Source organism: Scyliorhinus torazame, chromosome 21, assembly GCF_047496885.1.
Source record: "Scyliorhinus torazame isolate Kashiwa2021f chromosome 21, sScyTor2.1, whole genome shotgun sequence".
NCBI lineage: Eukaryota > Metazoa > Chordata > Chondrichthyes > Carcharhiniformes > Scyliorhinidae > Scyliorhinus > Scyliorhinus torazame.
The window spans coordinates 131,097,580-131,124,894 of record NC_092727.1 but is presented as its reverse complement, the minus strand read 5'-3'; the positions used below and the strand labels follow the sequence as shown (position 1 = coordinate 131,124,894).

At 48.6% G+C, this 27,315-nt stretch overlaps 1 protein-coding gene across 1 annotated transcript; it reads right to left on the bottom strand.

Annotated features, from left to right (window-relative positions):
• ccr7 (chemokine (C-C motif) receptor 7) lies at positions 1-25,366 on the bottom strand. The gene is made up of 3 exons (XM_072487672.1): positions 25,105-25,366; positions 7,547-7,590; positions 1-4,159 (listed from the first exon to the last, which is right to left on the bottom strand). The coding sequence occupies exons 1-3, from the start codon at positions 25,118-25,120 to the stop codon at positions 3,044-3,046; spliced, it is 1,176 nt and encodes a 391-aa protein (XP_072343773.1). The 5' UTR covers positions 25,121-25,366; the 3' UTR covers positions 1-3,043.
• Between the last annotated feature and the right edge of the window lie 1,949 nt (positions 25,367-27,315).

The following is a 27,315-nucleotide window of genomic DNA, read 5'->3' as shown; positions in this document are numbered from 1 at the left end:
ACACTGACTCTCACTGGGATACAGTTCCACACACACCGACTCTCACTGGGATACAGTTCCACACACACTGACTCTCACTGGGATACAGTTCCACACACACTGACTCTCACTGGGATACAGTTCCACACACACTGACTCTCACTGGGATACATCACACACACTGACTCTCACTGGGATACAGTTCCACACACACCGACTCTCACTGGGATACAGTTCCACACACACCGACTCTCACTGGGATACAGTTCCACACACACTGACTCTCACTGGGATACAGTTCCACACACACCGACTCTCACTGGGATACAGTTCCACACACACTGACTCTCACTGGGATACAGTTCCACACACACTGACTCTCACTGGGATACAGTACCACACACACTGACGCTCACTGGGGTACAGTTCCACACACACTGATGCTCACTGGGATACAGTTCCACACACACTGACTCTCACTGGGATACATCACACACACTGACTCTCACTGGGATACAGTTCCACACACACTGACTCTCACTGGGATACAGTTCCACACACACTGACTCTCACTGGGATACAGTTCCACACTCACTGACTCTCACTGGGATACAGTTCCACACACACTGACTCTCACTGGGATACAGATCCACACACACTGACTCTCACTGGGATACAGTTCCACACACACTGACTCTCACTGGGATACAGTTCCACACTCACTGACTCTCACTGGGATACAGTTCCACACACACTGACTCTCACTGGGATACAGATCCACACACACTGACTCTCACTGGGATACAGTTCCACACTCACTGACTCTCACTGGGATACAGTTCCACACTCACTGACTCTCACTGGGATACAGTTCCACACACACTGACTCTCACTGGGATACAGATCCACACACACTGACTCTCACTGGGATACAGTTCCACACACACTGACTCTCACTGGGATACAGTTCCACACTCACTGACTCTCACTGGGATACAGTTCCACACACACTGACTCTCACTGGGATACAGATCCACACACACTGACTCTCACTGGGATACAGTTCCACACACACTGATTCTCACTGGGATACAGTTCCACACTCACTGACTCTCACTGGGATACAGTTCCACACACACTGACTCTCACTGGGGTACTGTTCCACACACACTGACTCTCACTGGGATACAGTTCCACACACACTGACTCTCACTGGGATACAGTTCCACACACACTGACTCTCACTGGGATACAGTTCCACACACACTGACTCTCACTGGGGTACAGTTCCACACACACTGACTCTCACTGGGATACAGTTCCACACACACTGACTCTCACTGGGATACAGTTCCACACACACTGACACTCACTGGGGTACAGTTCCACACACACTAACTCTCACTGGGATACAGTTCCACACACACTGACTCTCACTGGGATACAGTTCCACACACACTGACTCACACTTAGGGAGCTTTACTCTGTATCTAACCCCGTGCTGTACCTGTCCTGAGAGTGTTTGCTGGGGACAGTTTAGAGGGAGCTTTACTCTGTATCTAACCCCGTGCTGTACCTATCCTGGGAGTGTTTGATGGGGACAGTGTAGAGGGAGCTTTACTCTGTATCTAACCCCGTGCTGTACCTGTCCTGGGAGTGTTTGATGGGGACAGTTTAGAGGGAGCTTTACTCTGTATCTAACCCCGTGCTGTACCTATCCTGGGAGTGTTTGATGGGGACAGTGTAGAGGGAGCTTTACTCTGTATCTAACCCCGTGCTGTACCAGTCCTGGGAGTGTTTGATGGGGACAGTGTAGAGAGAGCTTTACTCTGTATCTAGCCCCGTGCTGTACCTTCCTGGGAGTGTTTGATGGGGACAGCGTAGAGGGGGCTTTACTCTGTATCTAGCCCCGTGCTGTACCTGTCCTGGGAGTGTTTGATGGGGACAGTGTCGAGGGAGCTTTACTCTGTATCTAACCCCGTGCTGTACCTGTCCTGGGAGTGTTTGATGGGGACAGTGTAGAGGGAGCTTTACTCTGTATCTAACCCCGTGCTGTACCTGTCCTGGGAGTGTTTGATGGGGACAGTGTAGAGGAAGCCTTACTCTGTATCTAACCCCGTGCTGTACCTGTCCTGGGAGTGTTTGATGGGGACAGTGTAGAGGGAGCTTTACTCTGTATCTAACCCCGTGCTGTACCTGTCCTGGGAGTGTTTGATGGGGACAGTGTAGAGGGAGCTTTACTCTGTATCTAACCCCGTGCTGTACCTGTCCTGGGAGTGTTTGATGGGGACAGTGTAGAGGAAGCTTTCCTCTGTATCTAACCCGTGCTGTACCTGTCCTGGGAGTGTTTGATGGGGACAGTGTAGAGGGAGCTGTCAGCATTGATGTCGATGAACTCTTGTGGCTTGGTAATGGGAAAGTAACTGCATGTTCCAGGTCTCACTGTAGCTCTGCTAAATGGTGGATCAGAACATTCAACAATCATTGAAACTCACAGCTCGTTGGGGCTTGAAGGGAGGGGATATCTTTTATAACTGCTCACAAAATACCACAGCTGTCTGCACAAGGAAGACACAAAATGTATTTCACAAACTTCTCTGTGATGCAAAATATTCTCATTTTGGTTCAGGGCCCTGGATTGGATTGACAGCCTGAATGTGCCCTGGCAGTGACGTGAGGTTCGCTGTCACAGGAATCAGGGAGATTGTGTTCCCTCAGCAACTCGCCAAATGCACATTGCTGTCCAGTTTGTGAACAGGACAGAGTGGCAGTGAGGGTAAATCTGAACTCAGAGAATCTGAAGAATGTTTGCGGATGTTGTGGGTGATTTTGAAGTTGTAGTGACTGGCGAGTGCGTGCAGCAGGGTGAATGGAAACGGCACTGATGCGATTAATATCTCAGTGACAGAGGGAGTGAAACTGGGGGCTGCTCCCAGGGTGAACGTTGCTGATGTATTAACATTTTGTGAAAATGCGTCCCTTTCTTTTGGACGGTCCTTGTCTGATTCTGCGTTACTGCCCAAGCAGCGGCAAATGGTTCGAGTCTGTGCTGGGGGTTTGGGGTTCAGGGTGAGAAGGTGGTCGTGCTGTCTGTGTCGGTGGCGATGGAGCCCCGCTTGCTGCTCCACGCGGACCTCAGGTGCGTCGATCTCATCAGCTTCTCGCCGCTCATACAGCCCAACTCCTTCATCAGTTTGAGCAGGTCACGGCGGAATTTCACTCCAATAAAAGCATAAAGGAAAGGGTTGAGGCAGCACCTCGCATAGGCCAGGCTCTTGGACACATCGATGGCAACATTCATCCGCTTGCTGAAGTCACAGTTTGTGACCGTCGCGTTGACATCATTGATGGTGTCTATCAGCATCACACTGTTATAGGGCAGCTGGAAGAGGAGGAAAACGAGGACCACTGCAATAATCACCTTGATTGCTTTGTTCTTTTCAAAGTTCCTGGCCAACAGTAAGGTTTTAATAATGAAACAATAGCAGAACAGCATGACGACAAGAGGAATGAAGAATCCCACAGCTAACTGGGTGCCGGCAGTGAAGACGATTGTGCTGTTGTCCAGGTTCATTTTACACAGTGTGCCACTGTTACTCTGCTTTTCGGCAGTGTAGAGGAGTTCAGGCAGGGACAGGAGCAGAGAGAAGAGCCACACACACACAGACACCACCTTGCTGCAGTACACCGCCCTGGAGCGGAGTCTGTGGGCGGAGGCTGCTCGGACAATGGAGAAATACCTGTCAATGCTGATACACATCAGCAGCAGCATGCCACTGAAAAAACTGACCCGGTACAGCACATAGACAGCCTTACACATCACCAGGCCAAAGATCCACTGCTTCACAACACTCACTGCCCAAAAGGGCAGAGTGAGGAGGAAGAGGAGATCCGCCAGGGCCAAATTCAGCAGGTAAACATCAGTCATTGTCCTCAAGCGTTTGAAGTAAATGTAGGTGATGACAACCAGGCCATTGCCGAAGAATCCCAGCACGGTGATCACTGCATAGATGGCGGGAAGGAAGGATTGGCGGAAAGATCTAATATCACCTTTTTCACACTGCTGAACAAACTGGTCATAATCCACATGATCCGGCTCAGTGAATTGGTAATCATAATCGTAACTAGTGGTCACGTCGAATGCTGAATCCAACATTGGCTCCTCGGTGCAGACGCTGAGCTGGAAGAGAGACAGCAAACTGATCAAATAACAGGACCACCGGAGTTAACCACAATCCAATAGGAATATCCAATCCTCGCGCCCACTGAGAAAGTCGCAGAGACAGAGTTCAACAGCACAATCCAGCAAAAACAGCAAATTAACACTTAACATTACCCAAAACAGAACATTGTAAAGATCTTCACCAAGTTACAAAATTCCCATAGATCTCAAGTACAGTGAGAGTCAGTGTGTGGGGAACTGTATCCCAGTGAGAGTCAGTGTGTGTGGAACTGTATCCCAGTGAGAGTCGGTGTGTGTGGAACTGTATCCCAGTGAGAGTCAGTGTGTGTGGAACTGTATCCCAGTGAGAGTCAGTGTGTGTGGAACTGTATCCCAGTGAGAGTCAGTGCGTGTGGAACTGTACCCCAGTGAGAGTCAGTGTGTGTGGAACTGTATCCCAGTGAGAGTCAGTGTGTGTGGAACTGTATCCCAGTGAGAGTCAGTGTGTGTGGAACTGTATCCCAGTGAGAGTCGGTGTGTGTGGAACTGTATCCCAGTGAGAGTCAGTGTGTGTGGAACTGTACCCCAGTGAGAGTCAGTGTGTGTGGAACTGTACCCCAGTGAGAGTCAGTGTGTGTGGAACTGTATCCCAGTGAGAGTCAGTGTGTGTGGAACTGAATCCCAGTGAGAGTCAGTGTGTGTGGAACTGTATCCCAGTGAGAGTCAGTGTGTGTGGAACTGTATCCCAGTGAGAGTCAGTGTGTGTGGAACTGTATCCCAGTGAGAGTCAGTGTGTGTGGAACTGTATCCCAGTCAGAGTCAGTGTGTGTGGAACTGTATCCCAGTGAGAGTCGGTGTGTGTGGAACTGTATCCCAGTGAGAGTCAGTGTGTGTGGAACTGTATCCCAGTGAGAGTCAGTGTGTGTGGAACTGTATCCCAGTGAGAGTCAGTGCGTGTGGAACTGTACCCCAGTGAGAGTCAGTGTGTGTGGAACTGTATCCCAGTGAGAGTCAGTGTGTGTGGAACTGTATCCCAGTGAGAGTCAGTGTGTGTGGAACTGTATCCCAGTGAGAGTCGGTGTGTGTGGAACTGTATCCCAGTGAGAGTCAGTGTGTGTGGAACTGTACCCCAGTGAGAGTCAGTGTGTGTGGAACTGTACCCCAGTGAGAGTCAGTGTGTGTGGAACTGTATCCCAGTGAGAGTCAGTGTGTGTGGAACTGAATCCCAGTGAGAGTCAGTGTGTGTGGAACTGTATCCCAGTGAGAGTCAGTGTGTGTGGAACTGTATCCCAGTGAGAGTCAGTGTGTGTGGAACTGTATCCCAGTGAGAGTCAGTGTGTGTGGAACTGTATCCCAGTCAGAGTCAGTGTGTGTGGAACTGTATCCCAGTGAGAGTCAGTGTGTGTGGAACTGTATCCCAGTGAGAGTCAGTGTGTGTGGAACTGTATCCCAGTGAGAGTCAGTGTGTGTGGAACTGTATCCCAGTGAGAGTCAGTGTGTGTGGATCTGTACCCCAGTGAGAGTCAGTGTGTGTGGAACTGTATCCCAGTGAGAGTCAGTGTGTGTGGAACTGTATCCCAGTGAGAGTCAGTGCATGTTCTGTGTGGAGTCTGCACGTTCTCCCCCTGTCTGCGTGTGTTCCCTCTGAGTGCCCGGTTTCCTCCCACAGTCCAAAGATGTGCAGGTTAGGTGTAGATACAGGGATGGGGCAGAGGAAGCTCTTTCAGAGGGTTGGTGCAGACTCGATGGGCTGAATGGCCTCCCGCACTGTAGGTATTCTGTGATGCTCCGAATCCCCCCTCCCCCCTGCTCCCTAATATCAGCGGCACAATCTGTGAAGGTGCCTCTTGTTCTACAATCTCACCACCACATCCTGCCTCACATTACAGTCTAACCAGGCACTGCACTGAATGACTGACTGCAAAGAGCTGATACTTTCCCTTTGCTACTCTGACGTTCCCATCCTCAGCGCCCTCAGCAGGAAGATTCAGATCTTTTGATTAATTGGCCATGACCATCACACAACCAGAGTCACCATTCTGCCCCTTGCTGCTGCTCACTCCGCAATCCCGCTGCCCTCCTCCCTCCCCATAACCTGTACCTTCCACTGCCACAAATCCTCACCCAAATTCTGCAGGCAAGATGCCAGCGCCTCTGCCCCCTGCCACTGCTTTTCAAAAATAAATCTCCAGACTCTCCCTTTGCTCTCCTATTGACAAGTTTAAAATGATGCAACCTTTTTTCCGACTCCCCAAACAGGAACAGACTTTCCCAGTGCTTCATGTGGACACACAATTTCAATTCTTCATTATCACCCTCATTGCTCTAGTGTAAAGTTACTAGCACAGAGTAAACTCCCTCTACACTGTCCCCATCAAACACTCCTGGGACAGGTACAGCACGGGGTTAGATACAGAGTAAACTCCCTCTACACTGTCCCCATCAAACACTCCCAGGACAGGTACAGCACGGGGTTAGATACAGAGTAAAGCTCCCTCTACACTGTCCCCATCAAACACTCCCAGGACAGGTACAGCACGGGGTTAGATACAGAGTAAAGCTCCCTCTACACTGCCCCCATCAAACACTCCCAGAACAGGGACAGTGCGGGGTTAGATACAGAGCAAAGCTCCCTCTACACTGTCCCCATCAAACACTCCCAGGACAGGTAGAGCATGGGGTTAGATACAGAGTAAAGCTCCCTCTACACTGTCCCATCAAACACTCCCAGGACAGGTACAGAACGGGGTTAGATATAGAGTAAAGCTCCCTCTACACTGTCCCCATCAAACACTCCCAGGACAGGTACAGTACGGGTTAGATACAGAGTAAAGCTCCCTACATACTGTCCCCATCAAACACTCCCAGGACTGGTACAGCACGGGGTTAGATACAGAGTAAAGCTCACTCTACACTGTCCCCATCAAACACTCCCAGGACAGGTACAGCATGGGGATTGAAACAGAGTAAAGCTCCCTCTACACTGTCCCCATCAAACACTCCCAGGACAGGTACAGCACGGGGTTAGATACAGAGTAAAACTCCCTCTACACTGTCCCCATCAAACACTCCCAGGACATGTACAGCACGGGGTTAGATACAGAGTAATGCTCCCTCTACACTGTCCCCATCAAACACTCCCAGGACAGGTACAGCACGGGGTTAGATACAGAGTAAAGCTTCCTCTACACTGTCCCCAACAAACACTCCCAGGCCAGGTGCAGCACGGGGTTAGATACAGAGTAAAGCTCCCTCTACACTGTCCCCATCAAACACTCCCAGGACAGGTACAGCACGGGTTAGATACAGAGTAAAGCTCCCTGTATCACAGTGCATACTCAAACTAGGATTAGCCACTATCTCATGTCCGTCACTGTTGATAACCAGAAGAAATATGTCACTTACCTGAGACATTATGCCCAGACTGAGGAAGACTTGCAAAACAGAACCTGCCGAGAGAGAAAGCAAGTGAGAAAGAGTGAGCCTGATCTTTTTCACTGATCTGATCAAATTGTTCCTGGCCCTGAGGTCCCGGGATTATTGGGCTGCAGTGCAGTCCCTCTTCCCTTTAGTATTTGAGAGAACAAAAGGTCGAGGACTTCTCTACCTTGTCTGAAATACACAGAAATAAATATTGTGTTGATTCCCCTGTGCAGCCTTAACTCAGTTCCCAGCTGGTGTGCTGTATCCATTCCTGTGGGTTTTATTTCATCGCTCTCTGCCTCAGTCTGCACGCAGGCAAATAAATAATGTGTTAAAAAGTGGACCAAATTATCTCAAATGGAGTTCACTTTGGACCCAACGAGAGTTAACTCGTGTCTCTTCTATTTGGTGAGGTGTGGTTGCATTGACGCTGTTCCCCTGAATGTAGACCAGGATGACATGATGTGCGTTCAAGATGATTCAGGAGTTCAGCCGAGAGAAACTGTTTCTGCCGGGGGACAGAGGGGGGTGCAGAACAAGGGGCAGAACCTTCAAATTGGAGCCAGGTCGTTCAGGGTGATGTTCGGAAGCATTTCCTCACTCAAAGGGGATTGGAAATCCCCAAAAAGCTGTTGAGGGTGTGTGGTAGTATGTATTAGGGGTCATGTGGGACTGGAAGCACCTAATGTCATTGGCTGACAGATCCCGGGTCCTGGTTGGCCGTTGACCTCTAGCTCCGCCCTGAAGGTGGAGTATAAGAAGCCGGAGTCCTCCCCCGCAGGCCATTCTACTATCGAGCTGCGGGGGAACAGACACGCTTAATAAAGCCTCATCGACTTCACTCTATTCGTCTCACGGAGTCTTTGTGCGCTACAATTTATTAAGCGTGTCTGTTCCCTGCGCTACAGGGTGGCATCCTGAAAACTGTAGAACTGAGATTGATGGACTTTTGTTGGGCAAAGAGATTCTGGAACCAAGGTGGGTTGATGCAGCGAAGATACAAATCAGGCAGATCATCTGTCCACACACTGCCCTGGGACTATTTCACTTGTGCCTGATCCACACTGTCCTTCGAACCATAGAACTATAGAAATTTTACAGCACGAAAGGAGGCCATTCGGCCCAGCTTGTCCTTGCCAGCCCTAGGACACTGAGGTGCCTTTTCTAATCCCACCTTCCTGCACCTGCTCCATAGCCCTGTAGCTTCCAATATTTAAGCTGCAGATCCAGGTACTTTATAAAAGAGTTTAGGGTCTCTGCCTCCACCACCAACTCGGGCAGCGAATTCCAAGCTCCCAGTACCCTCTGCGTAAAAAAGTTCTTCCTCGTGTCCCCTCTATACCTTCTGCCTCTTATCTTCAATCCTGTCCACTCTATCTCTTCCCCTCATAATTTTGTACGCTTGATGTAAAGAGTTAAAATGTTCCCTTGGCTGCTCCACAAGTGAATTGACGAGGTGAGGAGAAATGTGCAGGTGTATGTGCAGAGATGCGTTCAGAATCAGATGCTTCCTGCTGCATCCTGTTGGCTGCTTATCTGATCAACAGCAGATATCAGCGGTGCAGACAGGGGTGCGGAACAAAGTCCCAGAGTGTGTCGAGTAATCACACTGCACTGATCTAACATTGTTACTGACGGGGAGATGCCTATCAGTGAAGACAGGATAAGTTTCTCTCCATTAATGTAGTGCTGATATTGATCTGATCATTTAGTTTTTTTTAAGAAACTTTATTGTTTGAGTCCAAATGCACTATTTCCTTGAAATGCCTTTGGGACAAAGGCAGTAAACATTTTCTCTTCACTCCCATTGAACTGAATGGAGATTGAAATAACCGTCTGCATGAGGGTGGGGAGAGGCACGGTGCAGGGTGGGGGTGGGAGGTGGCGGGGGGCACAGAATCCTGGCCATGGAATAGATATGGACAAATGGGGGCAGGAAGGTTATTAACCAAAGGACACGGATTTAAGGCAATTGGGAAAAGAACAAGAGGTGATATTGAAGAATTTTACCTTAGATCAGGAAACTCCACTGTTGGCATCATCAAAAGTGGGCCCCAATCCCATGAGGGCCTGGGCGCTGTTGATATCTGATTGGTGGTCTGCCTCTCCAAACTGCCCGCCCAATCAGAGGGTCGACTGTGCAGCACCTTTGACAACATCACCCGCAAAGGTGGGCACTTTCTGTGGCTGCAGAGAGGGTGCCATGTCCAGGTAGGTCGTGGCTAGCGACTGAAGGGTGACCCCTCTAGCTGCGGAGTCTCCAGGGTTTGGTGGCCATTGCTGCTGGGGCAGGGTGGGGGCTTGGTGGAGTAGCTGGAAAGGAGACCCCCCTCCCCTGGGAACGCACTGAGTGGCCACCACAGTTTATCTTTATCCACACATTGGGAACGTGTGTCAATGGCACTAACATCCTGGCCTCATTGTATAATAGCCAGTTCGCTAAAAGAAATTGGCAATCTGTCTGTGGGCGGTGGGTTGTTCCTGCTTCTGTGAGTTTCCCCAGGAGGCAGAAGGACACCGAGCTTTCCTTCTAACATCTTCCCCAGCGTTTTACCAAACTTCCCATCTCCCAGCAGGCCTAGATCTCCATTCCCGCCATTCTGCCCAGTGTATCAGGTAGGGAGATGTTACAATTGTAAATGTAAGACCTGGGAACAAATTCAGTAGCAACTTTCAAAAGAGAATTGGGAAAATATTCAAAAGGAAAGATTTGTGGGGTTTTCAGGAAAGAGCAGGAGAGTGGGACTAACCGAAGTCAGCACAAACACAAGGGCGGCCTTCTTCAGTGCGTGTCAGTACAGATTCCAGAAACTGAGACCAAAACACTTGGCGTTTTCTGACAGTCATCCAGAGAAAGTCTCAAACATGTCATGTTCTTGTTATTGAGAATCGTCTAACTGCTCTGATCATGGTTTTACCAGAAATTATCTCCTGTTCCACTGGGCCCAGTTATTCAGATATTCTCTGTGGAGGGGAAACACCTCAAGTCACAGATGCTGTAACAGAATAACTGGTTTGTGTGATTGGCAACAAGAGTTAAACAACAACTCAGTTCAGCATTTTCCACGATATGTCACAGCAAAGGTTTAATCTGGAGGTTCAGCAAGGCCAAAGCCCTCTTTTTCTGTAAATAGGCTCAAACAAAATGCCTCAAAATAACTCAAAATATAGTTGCAGTGATAACAAAGCATTAATTATTTCTCTGGGGGAAAATAAGATTAATAATAATAGAGAGAAAGAGGAAAGTTAGAAAGAGAGGAAGCGAGTGGGGCTAACGCGAGGAATAGAGTCAAAGAGATTTACAGCACAGAAAGAGGGCATGGTGTCTGTGCCAAACATCAAGCACCTGTCTATTCTAATCCCATTTTCCAGTCATTGGTGTGTGGCCTTGTCTGCTCTGGCATTTCAAATGCTCATCTAAATACTTCTTCAATGTTGTGAGGGTTCCCGCCTCTCCCGCCCTCTCAGGCAGCGGGTTACAGATTCCCAACACCCTCTGGATGAAAAAGGTTTACCTCCAATCCCCTCTGAATCTCCTGCCCCCTTACCTTCAATCTATGCCCCCTCGTGATTGACCCCTGAGCGAAAAAGGTTCTTCTATCTACCCTATCTATGTCCCTCATACTTCTGTACACCTCAATCAGGTCCCCCCTCAGCCTTCTCTGCTCCAAGGAGAACCCCGGCCTAACCAGCCTCTCCCCATAGCTGAGACACTCCAGACCAGGCAACATCCTGGTGAATCTCCTCTGCACCCTCTCCAGTCCAATCACATCCTTCCTATAGAGTGGCGACGAGAACTGCACACAGTACTCCAGCTGGGGCCTAACCAGTCTTTTCTACATCATAACCTCCCCGCTCCTATATTCTATGCCTCAGTTAATAAAGGCAAGTATCCCATATGCCTTCTGAACCATCTTATCTACCTCCCCTATGGCACCCAAGGTCCCTCTGGTCCTATTCTGATCGACTGTCATAACTTTTGTTCAAGATGTCCTGAGGAAACTTTCCATGAGAGACAGAGTAAAGAGGAAGTAAAAGATTTTGCATTCATATAGCATCTTTCCCATCCTAAAGTAGGTGCCTGGCAGCCAATGAAGGGTTTCTGATGTGTTGAAAGATTAGAAACAGGACTCCCACAAACAACGATTAAATAAATGACTAGGTTATTTGTTTACCGATGATGGTTGAGGGATAAATATTGGCCCCAAGACAGCGGGAAGAATGGCCTTGCTCATCAAGGTCAAGCCATTGGGCCTTTTACACACATTCGAGAGCCCAGAGAGCCTCAGTTTAAATGTTCACCCACAGGGGGTACCTGTGACAGCACCCCCAGCACACTCCCCCAGGGGAAAGCTGCCACCCCCCCCCCAGAACCATAAGCTGCTCTCCCTCTTTGACAGAGAGCTGACTCACATAACCCAGCAATCCCTCTTTATACATGAGCGCAGGTGGTGAGTATTAGCTGGATGTTTAACTGTGGAAGCATCACAGCTGAGTCTAACCGCACAGGCTGCCTGCCACTTCCCTGCATGTTTTGCTGGATTGTGATTGGGTCCAGTAACCCCAGTGTTCTCACCAGCTTGACACAAGGTCACTGTGAGATCAATTGCAGGGGCAAAGCTATGAATAACATCTATTAAGATCAATGCATGGCCGCACAGTGGGGTTGGCACCATCAGAAGATTAGAACATATGGGGCTGGATTCTCCCAAAATGAGACTCTGTCCCCATGCCAGCGTAAAAACGGTGGCGTTTTCCTCCAGAAATTCCTTCCAAAAAGTTGAACGAATTCAATTCCCAGGGAGTGAGCAGGGCCCCGGAGTAAATCTCGCAGTTTTTGCTGCAGATATGGGCCCCGCGTATCCGGGTCGGAATCCGCGCGTGTGCAAGCCGGTGGCCTCTAGCGGCTGCGCCGTGCTCCATGGCAGACTCGGACCACAGCGCCAATCAAAAAAAATAAACCCCCAATCAGCCGAGCGCCCAAGCATCCCGACGGCAATAATTGGTTAGTTCCACGCCGGCGGAAACTCGGCTGGTCGGGAGCGGAGGTTTGCTGGGCAGGGCACTGGCAATCGGCTCCGGCCACGGGGTAGTCCAGAGAATCACAGGTCGGGCCGATTACAGCGCCGGGTACTGCGGAGAATCCAGCCCATGGTTTTGAGAATTACAGCCGGTCTCCTTAGAATGAGCAAAATGTTGGCCGGTCAGAGCTAATCGCCCTTCCCCCCGATGGAGTTGGATCACTGCTGAAACTGAGAAGCTTAGAAAACTCATACTGACATCATAGATTATTATAGAATTTACAGTGCAGAAGGAAGCCATTCGGCCCATCGAGTCTGCACCGGCTCTTGGAAAGAGCACCTTACCCAAGGTCAACACCTCCACCCCATCCCCATAACCCAGTACCCCCACCCAACACTAAGGGCAATTTTGGACACTAAGGGCAATTTATCACAGCCAATCCACCTAACCTGCACATCTTTGGACTGTGGGAGGAAACCGGAGTACCCGGAGGAAACCCACGCACACACGGGGAGGACGTGCAGACTCCGCACAGACAGTGACCCAAGCCGGGAATCGAACCTGGGTGACATGGCAGGATGATACAGCTGCCTCACCTGGGTTCGATTCCCGGCATTGGGTCACTGTCTGTGTGGAGTTTGCACTTTCTCCCCGTGTCTGCGTGGGTTTCCTCCGGGTGCTTCAGTGTCCTCCCACAGTCCAAAGATGTGTAGGTTAAGTGGGGATAGGGCAGTCGGGGGGGGGGGGGGGGGGGGGGTGCTCTTTCACAGCGTTGGTACAGACCTGATGGGCCAAAAGGGATGTACTGTAGGGGTTCCATGGTTAGCAACAAGGGCAATATTGAGAGTCCTTTGGTGCAACTCAGCAGACACGTGGTAGCTCTGAAAACTTTGGGATGCTGGTGATTTTATCAAACTCGGATCGTGTTTTCGGGATCCTTAAGGGGGAGGGGGAGCAGCCCCAAGTCGTGGTACACAAAGGCACCAACGACATAGGTAGGAAAAGGGATAGGGATGTAAGGCAGGAATTCAGGGAGCTAGGGTGGAAACTTAGAGCTAGAACAAACAGAGTTATTATCACTGGGTTGTTACCCGTGCCACGTGCGAGCGAGATGAGGAATAGGGAGAGAGAGGAGTTGAACACGTGGCTACAGGGATGGTGCAGAAGGGAGAGTTTCAGTTACCTGAATAATTGGTGCTCATTCTGGGGTCGGTGGGACCTCTACAAACGGGATGGTCTACACCAGGACCAGAGGGGTACCAATATCCTGGGGGGGGGCAAATTTGCTAATGCTCTTCGGGAAGGTTTAAACTAATTCAGCAGGGGCTTGGGAACCTGAATTGTAGCTCCAGTATACAGGGGGTTGAGAGTAGTGAGGTCATGAGTAAGGTTTCAAGGTTGCAGGAGTGTACCGGCAGGCAGGAAGGTGGTTTAAAGTGTGTCTACTTCAACGCCAGGAGCATCCGGAATAAGGTGGGTGAACTTGCAGCATGGGTTGGTACCTGGAACTTTGATATTGTGGCCATTTCGGAGACATGGATAGAGCAGGGACAGGAATGGTTGTTGCAGGTGCCGGGGTTTAGATATTTCAGTAAGCTCAGGGAAGGTGGAAAATGAGGGCAAGGGGTGGCATTGTTAGTCAAGGACAGTATTACGGTGGCAGAAAGGACGTTTGATGAGGACTCGTCTACTGAGGTAGTATGGGCTGAGGTTAGAAACAGGTAAGGAGAGGTCACCCTGTTGGGAGTTTTCTATAGGCCTCCGAAAAGTTCCAGAGGTGTAGAGGAAAGGATTGCAAAGATGATTCTGGACAGATGCAAAAGTAAGACTTTAACTTACCAAATATTGACTGGAAACACTATAGTTTGAGTACTTTAGATGGGTCCATTTTTGTTCAATGTGTGCAGGAGGGTTTCCTGACACAGTATGTAGATAGGCCAACGAGAGGCGAGGCCATATTGGATTTGGTACTGGGTAATGAACCAGGCCAGGTGTTAGATTTGGAGGTAGGTGAGCACTTTGGTGATAGTGACCACTATTCAGTTACATTTACTTTAGCGATGGAAAGGGATAGGTATATACCGCAGGGCAAGAGTTATATCTGGGGGAAAGGCAATTATGAAGCGATGAGGCAAGACTTAGGATGCATAGGATGGGGAAGTAAACTGCAGGGGATAGGCACAATGGAAATGTGGAGCTTGTTCAAGGAGCAGCTACTGCGTGTCCTTGATAAGTATGTACCTGTCAGGCAGGGAGGAAGTGGTCGAGCGAGGGAACCGTGGTTTACTAAAGTAGTTGACTCACATGTCAACAGGAAGAAGGAGGCTTATGTAAAGATGAGACGTGAAGGTTCAGTTAGGGTGCTCGAGAGTTACAAGTTAGCTAGGAAGGACCTAAAGAGAGCTAAGAAGAGCCAGGAGGGGACTTTGGCAGGTAGGATCAAGGATAACCCTAAAGCTTTCTATAGATATGTCAGGAATAAAAGAATGACTAGGGTAAGAGTAAGGCCAGTCAAGGACAGTAGTAGGAAGTTGTGCATGGAGTCCGAGGAGATAGGAAAGGTGCTAAATGAATATCTTTCATCAGTATTCACACAGGAAAAAGACAATGTTGTCGAGGAGAATACTGAGATACAGGCTACTAGACTAGACGGGCTTGAGGTTCATAAGGAGGAGGTGTTAGCAATTCTGGAAAGTGTGAAAATAGATAAGTCCCCTGGGCCGGATGGGATATATCCTAGGATTCTCTGGGAAGCTAGGGAGGAGATTGCTGAGCCTTTGGCTTTGATCTTTACGTCGTCATTGTCTACAGGAATAGTGCCAGAAGACAGAAGGATAGCAAATGTCCCCTTGTTCAAGAAGGGGAGTAGAGACAACCCCGGTAACTATAGACCAGTGAGCCTTACTTCTGTTGTGGGCAAAGTCTTGGAAAGGTTTATAAGAGATAGGATGTATAATCATCTAGAAAGGAATAATTTGATTAGGAATAGTCAACACGGTTTTGTGGAGGGTAGGTCGTGCCTCACAAACCTTATTGAGTTCTTGGAGAAGGTGACCAAACAGGTGGACGAGGGTAAAGCAGTTGATGTGGTGTATATGGGTTTCAGTAAAGCGTTTGATAAGGTTCCCCATGGTAGGCTACTGCAGAAAATACGGAGGCATGGGATTCAGGGTGATTTAGCAGTTTGGATCAGAAATTGGCTAGCTGGAAGAAGACAAAGGATGGTGGTTGATGGGAAATGTTCAGACTGGAGTCCAGTTACTAGTGGTGTACCACAAGGATCTGTTTTGGGGCCACTGCTGTTTGTCATTTTTATAAATGACCTGGAGGAGGGCGTAGAAGGATGGGTGAGTAAATTTGCAGATGACATTTTAGTCGGTGGAGTTGTGGACAGTGCGGAAGGATGTTGCAGGTTACAGAGGGACATAGATAAGCTGCAGCGCTGGGCTGAGAGGTGGCAAATGGAGTTTAATGCAGAAAAATGTGAGGTGATTCATTTTGGAAGGAATAACAGGAAGACAGAGTACTGGGCTAATGGTAAGATTCTTGGTAGTGTGGATGAGCAGAGAGATCTCGGTGTCCATGTACATAGATCCCTGAAAGTTGCCACCCAGGTTGATAGGGTTGTTAAGAAGGCGTTCAGTGTGTTAGCTTTTATTGGTAGAGGGATTGAGTTTCGGAGCCATGAGGTCTTGTTGCAGCTGTACAAAAGTCTGGTGCGGCCGCATTTGGAGTATTGCGTGCAGTTCTGGTCGCCGCATTATAGGAAGGATGTGGAAGCATTGGAAAGGGTGCAGAGGAGACTTACCAGGATGTTGCCTGGTATGGAGAGAAGATCTTGCTGTTTTCATTAGAGATAAGAAGGTTAAGAGGTGACTTAATTGAGGCATACAAGATGATCAGAGGATTGGATAGGCTGGACAGTGAGATCCTTTTTCCTCGGATGGTGATGGGTAGCACGAGGGGACATAGCTTTAAATTGAGGGGAGATAGATAAAGGACAGATTTTAGAGGTAGGTTCTTTACTCAGAGAGTAGTAAGGGTGTGGAATGCCCTGCCTGCAACAGTAGTGGACTCGCCAACACTAAGGGCATTTAAATGGCCACCGGATAGACATATGGATGATAAGGGAATAGTGTAGATGGGCTTTAGAGTGGTTTCACAGGTCGGCGCAACATCGAGGGCCGAAGGGCCTGTACTGCGCTGTAATGTTCTATATTCTGGAAGCTTTGAAACTCTAAGCACCCGTCACATATTCTGTGACTGCCTTCTTCCTGATTTTGCAATATTTATCCGTATGACACTCTGAATCATTTACTCCGGAATGTCCTTGGCCTTTATTTGGGATTTGTGTAAATTCAGGCAAAATTCCCGGTTTAGCCAGGCAGAACCCTTTGACTTTGCTGAGGGAGTGATAGAGAGATTGGGATAGGGATAGGGATAGCGATAGGAATAGGGATTAGGATAGGGATTGGGATAGGGATTGGGATAGCGATAGGAATAGGGATCAAAATAGGGATAGGGATTGGGATTGGGATTGGGATTGGGATAGGGATTGTGATAGGGATAGGGATTGGGATAGGGATTGTGATAGCCATAGGAATAGGGATTAAAATAGGGATTGGGATTGGGATAGGGATTGGGATGGGGATTGGGATTGGGATTGGGATTGGGATATGGATTGGGATAGGGATTGGGATAGGGATAGGGATAGGGATAGGGATAGGGATTGGGATTGGGATAGGGATAGGGATTGGGATTGGGATAGGGATTGGGATAGAGATTGGGATAGGGATTAGGATTGGGAGACTGCTGTGCCAGAGGGAAGGCAGGAACTTGTGTCTGAATCAGATTGGGCATCTTTTCACCCAGAAAGCTTCCTGGTTAAACAAAATGTGGTGGGTGCTACGGCAAAGAAAAGGAGGGAGAAAGTGATAGAGAGAAGGAAAAACAAAGAGAGAGAGGGAATGAAGGAGATAGCAGAGAAACAATGAGAGGGGGTGATGGAGAGACAGCAAGAATCACGGCAATATAGAGGACATTGGCTGATTACTTGAATAGAACCAATGTGCAGGCGTATGGGGAAAAGGCAGGGGAACGCCACTGAGTCATGCTGCTCTTCGGGAGAGGCACTGTGCACATGATGGGCCGAATGGCCCCCTTCTGCACCATAATAATTCTGTGGTTTTGTGATTCTGCAAAGGGAATGAAAGATTCAAACAGAAGAAAAGAGAAAAACAGATTGAGCAAGAATAATGAGAGAAATGAAAAATGAGAAATGGAGACATAATGAGAATGAGTCAAAGAGAGAATCAGAGACAGATCATGAAACATCAAACACTGAGGCTGAAATAGAAAATGTGAATGATCGAAAAATGGAAAATGAGATAGACAAGAGGGCGTGGGAGCGGCAGCAGATGAGAGAGAGCGTGTCAAACTGACATTGAGATAGAGGGCAGCAGGGAGAAGAGAGAATGAGAGAATCAATCACAGATAGAAATAAAGATTGAGTGAGACATTGAGAAAGAAACAAGAGTTGAGAGAAAGTCTGAATTAAAGAAGACAAAATGAGAGACAGTGGCAGTAGAGTTTTAGATGTTTTAGAAACAGTGGCAGTAGAGTTTTAGACGAGCCTGGAGTGGAATATGGATCCTGCCTGGCAGACCATTTAGATTAAGATTGGGTGAGAGTTTCAGCAGCAGATGAGGGGGAGGAACAGGCAATGTTACAGACGTGGAGTAGATACAGTCAACAGTACAGACGTGGAATGGAGACAAGCAATGTTACAGACATGGAGTAGAGACAGGCAATGTTACAGACGTGGAGTAGAGACAGGCAATGTTACAGACGTGGAGTAGAGACAGGCAACGTTACAGGTGTGGAGTAGAGTCAGGCAACATTACAGGTGTGGAGTAGAGACAGGCAACATTACAGGTGTGGAGTAGAGACAGGCAATGTTACAGGTGTGGAGTAGAGACAAACAATGTTACAGCCATGGAGTGGAGAAAGGCAACATTACAGATGTGGAGTAAAGAAATGCAACATTACACACATGGAGTAGAGACAGACAACGTTACTGACATAGAGTAGAGACAGGCAACATTACTGTCATAGATATAGGCAACGTTACGGACATGGAGAAGAGACAGGCAATGTTACGGACATGGAGTAGATACAGGCAATGCTACAGATGTGGAGTATGGACAGGCAATGTTACAGACATGGAGTAGAGACAGGCAATGTTACAAACATGGAGTAGATACAGGCAATGTAACAGATGTGGCATAGGGACAGGCAACGTTACAAACATGGAGTAGAGACAGGCAATGTTACGGACATGGAGTAGATACAGGCAATGCTACAGATGTGGAGTATGGACAGGCAATGTTACAGACATGGAGTAGAGACAGGCAATGTTACAAACATGGAGTAGATACAGGCAATGTAACAGATGTGGCATAGGGACAGGCAACGTTACAAACATGGAGTAGATACAGGCAATGTAACAGATGTGGCATAGGGACAGGCAACGTTACAAACATGGAGTAGAGACAGACAATGTTACAGACATGGAGTAGAGACAGACAATGTTACAGACATGGGGTAGATACAGGCAATGTAACAGATGTGGCATAGGGACAGGCAACGTTACAAACATGGAGTAGATACAGGCAATGTAACAGATGTGGCATAGGGACAGGCAACGTTACAAACATGGAGTAGAGACAGGCAACGTTACAAACATGGAGTAGAGACAGGCAATGTTACAGATGTGGCGTAGGGACAGGCAACGTTACAAACATGGAGTAGGGACAGGCAACGTTACAGGCATGGAGGAGGGGATCTTGCAAGTAGATATTATAATAATAATCTTTATTATTGTCACATGTAGGCTTACATTAACACTGCAATGAAGTTTCTGTGAATGTGAAAAGCCCCTAGTTGCCACATTCCGGCGCCTGTTCGGGTACACTGAGGGAGAATTCAGAATGTCCAATTCACCTGACAAATATGGGATTGAATCTGAACTCAGAACAAAGAGGACGTTAAGGCCACACACGGTGTGGCCCTGTCTCAGGCAGTGGCTGAGGAGAGATATGGCTTTGGTGGTGAGGGAGTGGAGAGTGTTACTGTAACTAAACACATGGCTTCAGTTCCTCCACAGCCTGCGAATGAATGTCAGACATTACCTACTCAATCCTCACTGCCTTACCCTCACAGGCTGCCCTCGCTGTCCTACACTCCCTCACCTCGCTGCCTCACCTCGCTGCCTCACACTCCCTCACCTCGCTGTCCTACACTCCCTCACCTCGCTGCCTCACCTCGCTGCCTCACACTCCCTCACCTCGCTGTCCTACACTCCCTCACCTCACTGCCTCACCTCGCTGCCTCACACTCCCTCACCTCGCTGCCTCACCTCGCTGCCTCACACTCCTTCACCTCACTGCCTCACCTCGCTGTCCTACACTCCCTCACCTCACTGCCTCACCTCATTTCCTCACACTCCCTCCCCTCAATGCCTCACCTCACTATCCCACACTCCCTCACCTCACTGCCTCACCTCACTGCCCTCACACCCCCTCACCTCACTGCCTTACCTCCTCACACTCCCTCACCTCACTGCCTCACCTCGCTGTCCTACACTCCCTCACCTCAATGCCTCACACTCCCTCACCTCACTGCCTCACCTCCTCACACTCCCTCACCTCACTGCCTCACCTCGCTGTCCTACACTCCCTCACCTCACTGCCTCACCTCATTGCCTCACAATCTCTCACCTCACTGCCTCACCTCACTGCCTCACAATCCCTCACCTCACTGCCTCACCTCACTGCCCTCACACCCCACCACCTCACTGCCTTACCTCATTGCCTCACACTCCCTCACCTCAATGCCTCACACTCCCTCACCTCACTGCCTCACCTCGCTGTCCTACACTCCCTCACCTCACTGCCTCACCTCATTGCCTCACAATCTCTCACCTCACTGCCTCACCTCACTGCCTCACAATCCCTCACCTCACTGCCTCACCTCACTGCCCTCACACCCCATCACCTCACTGCCTTACCTCATTGCCTCACACTCCCTCACCTCAATGCCTCACACTCCCTCACCTCACTGCCTCACCTCGCTGTCCTACACTCCCTCACCTCACTGCCTCACCTCATTGCCTCACACTTCCTCACCTCACTGCCCTCACACCCCCTCACCTCACTGCCTTACCTCATTGCCTCACACTCTCTCACCTCAATGCCTCACACTCCCTCACCTCACTGCCTCACCTCGCTGTCCTACACTCCCTCACCTCACTGCCTCACCTCACTGCCTCACACTCCCTCACCTCACTGCCTCACCTCACTGCCTCACACTCCCTCACCTCACTGCCTCACACTCCCTCACCTCGGTCCCTCACACTCCCTCACCTCACTGCCCTCGGTAATGGCAGCTTCCTTATGAGTAATTATACAGCGGTAATGGTTCAGTAATGGAAGTGAAGCCATTACAACTGTCGCTGTGGCTGCCATTGAATTGTGGGACCCAGAGAACTGTTCTCTTCAAATTCAAACTGGAGGAGTGACATTGGAGGGAGCTGACAGAAGGAGACGCTCAGCTAGACACAATTGAAAATTAACAGCTAGAGCTCTTTATTGGTCAGATTAGAGGTTGAACAGTAGCTGGGACAGTGAATCGGGATTAAAGTTTGAGATTGAGGCTGGAGAACTGGAACTGGGGCTTGGGGGGGGGGGGGGGGCGGGGGGCCTGGGGGTTTGTTTAGAGGATTGGGGCTGGAGGTTGAGACCGTTGCTATAAGCTCGTGTAAAGAGAGTCTTGTTATTATTCACAGTTGCCGTTGTGTTTCTGGGACTCTCCCAGTTGAAGATTTATAAGAATTTATCAGATAAATGTCATGAACTTTGAGAGTCTCGCCGTGCTCTCACTTTTCACCAGCCAACACCATTTGTCAGTGAAGATCAGGTAAGATGCTGAGAGTAACCACGGGCGTTAGTGATTCATGCTGCTTACTTCCTGCTGTGTATACAGACATGCAAACTGTCTAACCACAACCTACACTTCATAATCAGCTCAGTCTGTGCAGGGAACGGGGTACAAGGGGAGTGAGGCCTGGAAACATCACCAACTGGAAGCACAGAAAGGGGGTGACAGTAGCTTCCTAATCGCGTGCACTCGGTGTGAGAATTGGAGTGAGTGATTGCTCCTGGACCAGGGGCCGGGAGCAGATGTCACACACAAATTCCCCAGTGTCCAAGAAAAGTTAGTGGAAGATCCAGGCTTATTCACTGGGGCTGGGACATCTTGTCAATCTGTGAATACCTGCTTCAAACTGAATATTGCTTTCAATTAAATTCTCAATGCTGAGGAAGCATAAATAAAGTCTCATTACTATTGCGTGGGCATTTCTGTGATTTCGCTATCTGCCAGACACTTCTGAAAAGAACAATGACACTGGGTTACAATAAATAGCTGGTTAATTCACGCAAACTTTAGTCTATCCCAGTCAGTTAAACATTCCTGCTGTCGCTTCTCTGTTTTTTTGCTAAGGTGAGCGTGAGGTCAGGAGTAATGCCTGGATTTGGTATGTCTCCTTTGTGGGGACCATGAATTGGATTCAATTTGAATTGGTTTTTGGAGCAGGCAAGGAGCTGGATTCGGGGTTTGCCCCTGACCCACACTCTGGCTTTGTAACTCTGATAAAGTAATAAAACATTTTTAAAAACATTCCTGCTAACTTTCAGCCATCTAGGATGATCACTGGAATATCTAGTGAACACTTTCTGTCCATCCCACTTCTCTAAGTGATTTGAATTGCGCACTCAACCATTCACATCACACCTTGAAGAAAAAGGTATAAAGAGATAAAATAACTCACCCTAAGGCTGGGGCCTGAATATCGCTGAATTTACCTCTGAATTAACTAAAGTTTTCATTTAACAACAAATCAAGTTTGATGCTGTAACACAAAATAGGTGACGGTGGTTGTTGAAGGTCAATCATCTCAGCTCCAGGAGTACCTCAGGGCAGTGTCCTCGGTCCAACCATCTTCAGCTGCTTCATCATAAGGTCAGAAGTGGGGATGTTTGCGGGTGACAGCACAATGTTCAGCACCATTCGCCACACCTCAGATAATGAAGCAGTCCCTGTCCAAATGCAGCAAGACCTGGACAACATCCAGGCTCGGGGCTGACAAGTGACAAGTTACGTTCGCGCCACACAAGTGCCAGGCAATGACCATCTCCTACAAGAGAGAATCTTACCGTGCTTTAAAGGGTTTTCACATTGGGGGTGGGGAGGGCAGTGAGGATGAGATAGAGTTGGGCCTGTTGACCTGAAAGCTGATTGTAGGCAGCCACAGGGGCAGGCCGGAGTTGAGGTGGGCTCGGTAAAAGACCACCTTGGTTCTCAAGGACTTCATTCCGGTTGTCTTAGTAGCTGTTAGGCACTCAATCTCTCACCCCCTCAACCCTCCGCAGCCCACGCCCATGCTGCCTTATAACCAGTGGGCACCTCCAGAAACACTCACCCAGGATCCACTATGGGAAGACTTCAGGGGCTATATGGAAATGAAAAATCTATTCTTGTAACAAATTAATACGGATCTCATTCACAGAGAACTAATATTAAAAACCTCCCATCCATGACCCATTTACATCTTTTAAATCTCTTCACATGGTTAAACTGTTATAAAAACAATCAATCTTCTCTTCAGTAGCTACAACAAAGATAATCCTTTAATAGCCTCTTTAAACTGTGAATGAAACTGTGAACTCAGAACCCCCTGCTGAGATAATTGTATATTTTGAAACTCGACCAAGAATTTATAACAACATAATAACAGCCCATGGGAAATCTCAACATAGATTTCTATTGCAACTGTTGAACAGGTGTGTCATGGTTTTTCTAACCTACACCAGATGGTCTGTCAATCAAAGCAATCCAACAAGTGGTTTTTTTTCAGCACTTACTAACAAGCCTGTTTTTTCAAGGTTTAAAGAGCAGGGATTTAAAAAACTTCAGCTCCATCCTTCAGAAACATTTACACCTACTCTTTCAATTCATGACTCCAACACTACAGGTTAGGACAATTGAAACAGTGAAACTACGGTCTGTTGAAACTCAAGGCCAGGATTTTCTGCCCCTGTGCACTGGTCACTGGGACAGCCTTCAAACATGGCACCTGGATCTTCATCTGATTTGCTGGTGGGGCAGGCGAATCAGAGTCCGGCTCACTAGAGACACGTCGGGCGAGGCATGGCTTATTTTCAAAGTGCTGCAATCTGTGGCTGAGCCACCCACCATCGGTCTTTTCCAACATGACCCTGTCAAGTTTAGGTTTCAGTCTACTACCCTCTTCCACTTGTTGGAAAAATGGAATCTATTGGGAATGGGGTCTGGACTACTGCATCCAGATCCCATTTGTTGTTTTTATTGTCTGCAGTATCTTCCACAATCCACTGAAGTCCTGCCCTGCGGCTTCTGCAGTGAGTAACTCACCTCCTGACTCTCCAAAGCCTGTCCATCATCTACAAGACAAGTCGGGAGTGTGATGGAACACTCTCCACTTGCCTGGACAGGCGCAGCTCCAGCAACACTCAAGAAGCTCGACATCATCCAGGACAAGGCAGCCTGCTTGATTGGCACCCATTCCCCAAACATTCAAACCCTCCACCACTTGTACACAATGGCAGCCCTGTGTACCATACACGAGACGCACTGCAGCAACTCACCAAGGCTCCTTAGGCAGCACCAACCAAACCCACGTGTCTTACCAACAAGAAGGAGAGGCGCAGCAGATACCTGGGAACCTCGCCACCTGGAAGTTCACCTCCAAGTCACTCACTATCCTGGCTTGTAAATGTATCCAGCCGTTCCTTCACCGTCGCTGCGTGACAATCCTGGAAGTCCTTCTCTAACAGCACAGTGGGTGTACCTACATCACACAGACTGCAACGGCTCAGGGAGGGACCTCACCAGCACCTTCTCAAGGGCAATTAGGGATGGGCGATGAATACTGGGCCAGCAAGTGACACCCACATCCCTCTTACAAAGAAGGAAGGTTTGCCATTATTCACTGATGTTGCTAAACACCGAGCATTCGGAACAATTATAACATTCGGCTGGGTAGGGAGTTAAGACCAGGTGAGGAAATTCACTTAGCATTCCCATTTTAGTGATGCATATCAAGTTTAATATTCCCCTACATAATATATAATGATATTAATCTCTGCACAGATTTGCTGTCAATATTTCCCTTTTATAAATTCCTATGTCTACATTTACAATGTGATTTCCCATGTAAACATGTAATGCTGCAATCACACCCGCCCACAAATGTAACAATTACAAAATCACGTCTCAATCTCCCCGACTACTTTGCTCGCACTCCTGCTGATATCTAGATTCAGTGCTCGAGGATGTTAAATTATTTTCGAGTAACGTTTCCTGACAGAGATGTATCAGATATCTGTTCACATTCAGGAGTAGAAAACAATTGTACTTACCACTGGGTGCAGTCATCGTTCTTTCAGTAAAAGCTGCAGGGTGTCAGTGAAGTCTTTAGGCACACGGAGGAATGACTGTTCTGAGATCCTGGGACCTCTGGCAACCCTAAGAATCCTGACTTTCTCCCTCTCACTCTTCAAATCTGTAACTTTTTGTGAGGGCTGTGAAATTGTGCTCCTGCTGTTCTGTCAGGGTTGGCGCTCTCTGATTGCTAGCGTGCTGTTTCACCACAGGAGTGAACTGTTGAATATCGTCATCCTCTGACAAGCTGTAGGTTAATAAAATGAGGCAGAGCTGGTGAGGGAGGTGGGATATTCAGGGACTTCCCGCTTAGCCGATGAGAAAGGCAACGTGATTTCTGATGTTCACTGAGGTCGATTGGACATGAGGGACAGTCCAAACTTCTCTAGCCTGGGTCATACAGAATTTCTGGGACTTTTTCATCACCAGGAATTTAATGAGTGTTAGAACTTTACCAGAGAGGGAGTTTTACATTGGTTTAACTTTTGGAGAGTATAAAATGAGTCTGCAATTTCCAAATCAGACCAGTCTATGTCTGTAGACTGCTATAGAAATAGAAACCTAGAAAATAGGAGCAGGAGGAGGCCATTCGGCCCTTCAAGCCCATTCTGCCATTCATTATGGTCATGGCTGATCATTCAACTCAATAGCCTAATTCCGCTTTCCCCCCATATCCTGTGATTCCCCTTCTCCCGAAGTGTTATCCCTAACTGTTGAAAGCACACTGGCTGGATTCTCCGTCCCGCCAGACCCATTTCCTGGTGGGGGCACCCCCCCCACCGGCAGTGGGATCCTCCGTCGTGGCAGCTGGCCAATGGGGCCTCCCATTGTGACCACGCCATTGGGAAATCCCCGGCCGTGAGTGAGCTGCTGGCGAAGTGGAGGATTCCCCCCCCCCCCCCCCCCCCCCCCCCGGGGAGAAGCCCGCCCACAATGTTTTGGCCTCAACTACTTTCCGTGGTAACGAATCCCACAGGTTCACCACTCTCTGGGTGAAAGAATTTCTCCTCATCTCTGTCCTAAATGGTCTACCCCATATCCTCAGACTGTGACCCCTGGTTCTGAACACACCCACCATCGGGAACATCCTTCCTGCATCCACCCTGTCCAGCCCTGTTAGAATTTTATAGGTTTCTATGAAATCCCCCCCTCATTCTTCTGAACTCCAGCCAATACAATCCTAACCGATTCAATCGCTCCTCGTACGTCAGTGCCGCCATCCCAGGAAACAGTCTGGTAAACTATCGCTGCATTCCCTCTAGAGCAAAAATATCTTTCCTCAGATAAGACCAAAACTGCACAAAATATTCCAGGTGTGGCCTCACCAAGGCTCCTGTATAATTGCAGCAACACATCCCTGCTCCTGCACTCGAATCCTCTCGCTATGAAGGCCGACATACCATTTGCCTTCCTAGCCGCCTGCTGCACCTGCATGCTTACCTTCAGCGAATGGTGTACGAGGACACCAAGGTCTCGTTGCACATTCCCCTCTCCTAATTTCTGGCCATTCAGATTGTGGTAATACCAGGTATTGCGGTACCTGAGAGGTGGATGACCATTGGTTAGACCCAGGAGTCTACCATTGGCTGTTGTACATAGCTCCGCCCTGACAGGTGGAGTATAAGAACCGGTGCCATCCCAGCAGCCTTCACTTTCTGTATCGAAGCTGCTGGGGAAGAGTTCTAGCAGACTAAAGCCTTCAGTTATGAATCACTTTGTCTTGAGAGTAATTGATTGCGCATCACAGACAATAATCTGCCTTCTCGATTCTGCTACCAAAGTGGATAACCTTTCATTTCTCCAAATTATCCTGCATCTGCCATTCATTTGCCCACTCACTCAACTTGTCCAAATCACACTGAAGGATCGCTGCATCCTCCTCACAGCTCACCCTCCCACCCAACCTGGTGTCATCTGCAAATTTGGAGATGTGACATTTTGTTCCCACATCTAAATCATTAATATATATTGTGAATAGCTGGGGTCCCAGCACCGATCCCTGCGGTACCCCACTAGTCACTGCCTGCCAATTTGAAAAATACCCATTAATTCCTACTCTTTGTTTCCTGTCTGCCGATCAGTTTTCTATCCATCTCAATACACATTCCCAATCCCATGTGCTTTCATTTTACACACTATACTCTCATGCATGACTTTGTCAAAAGCCTTCTGAAAATCCAAATAAACCA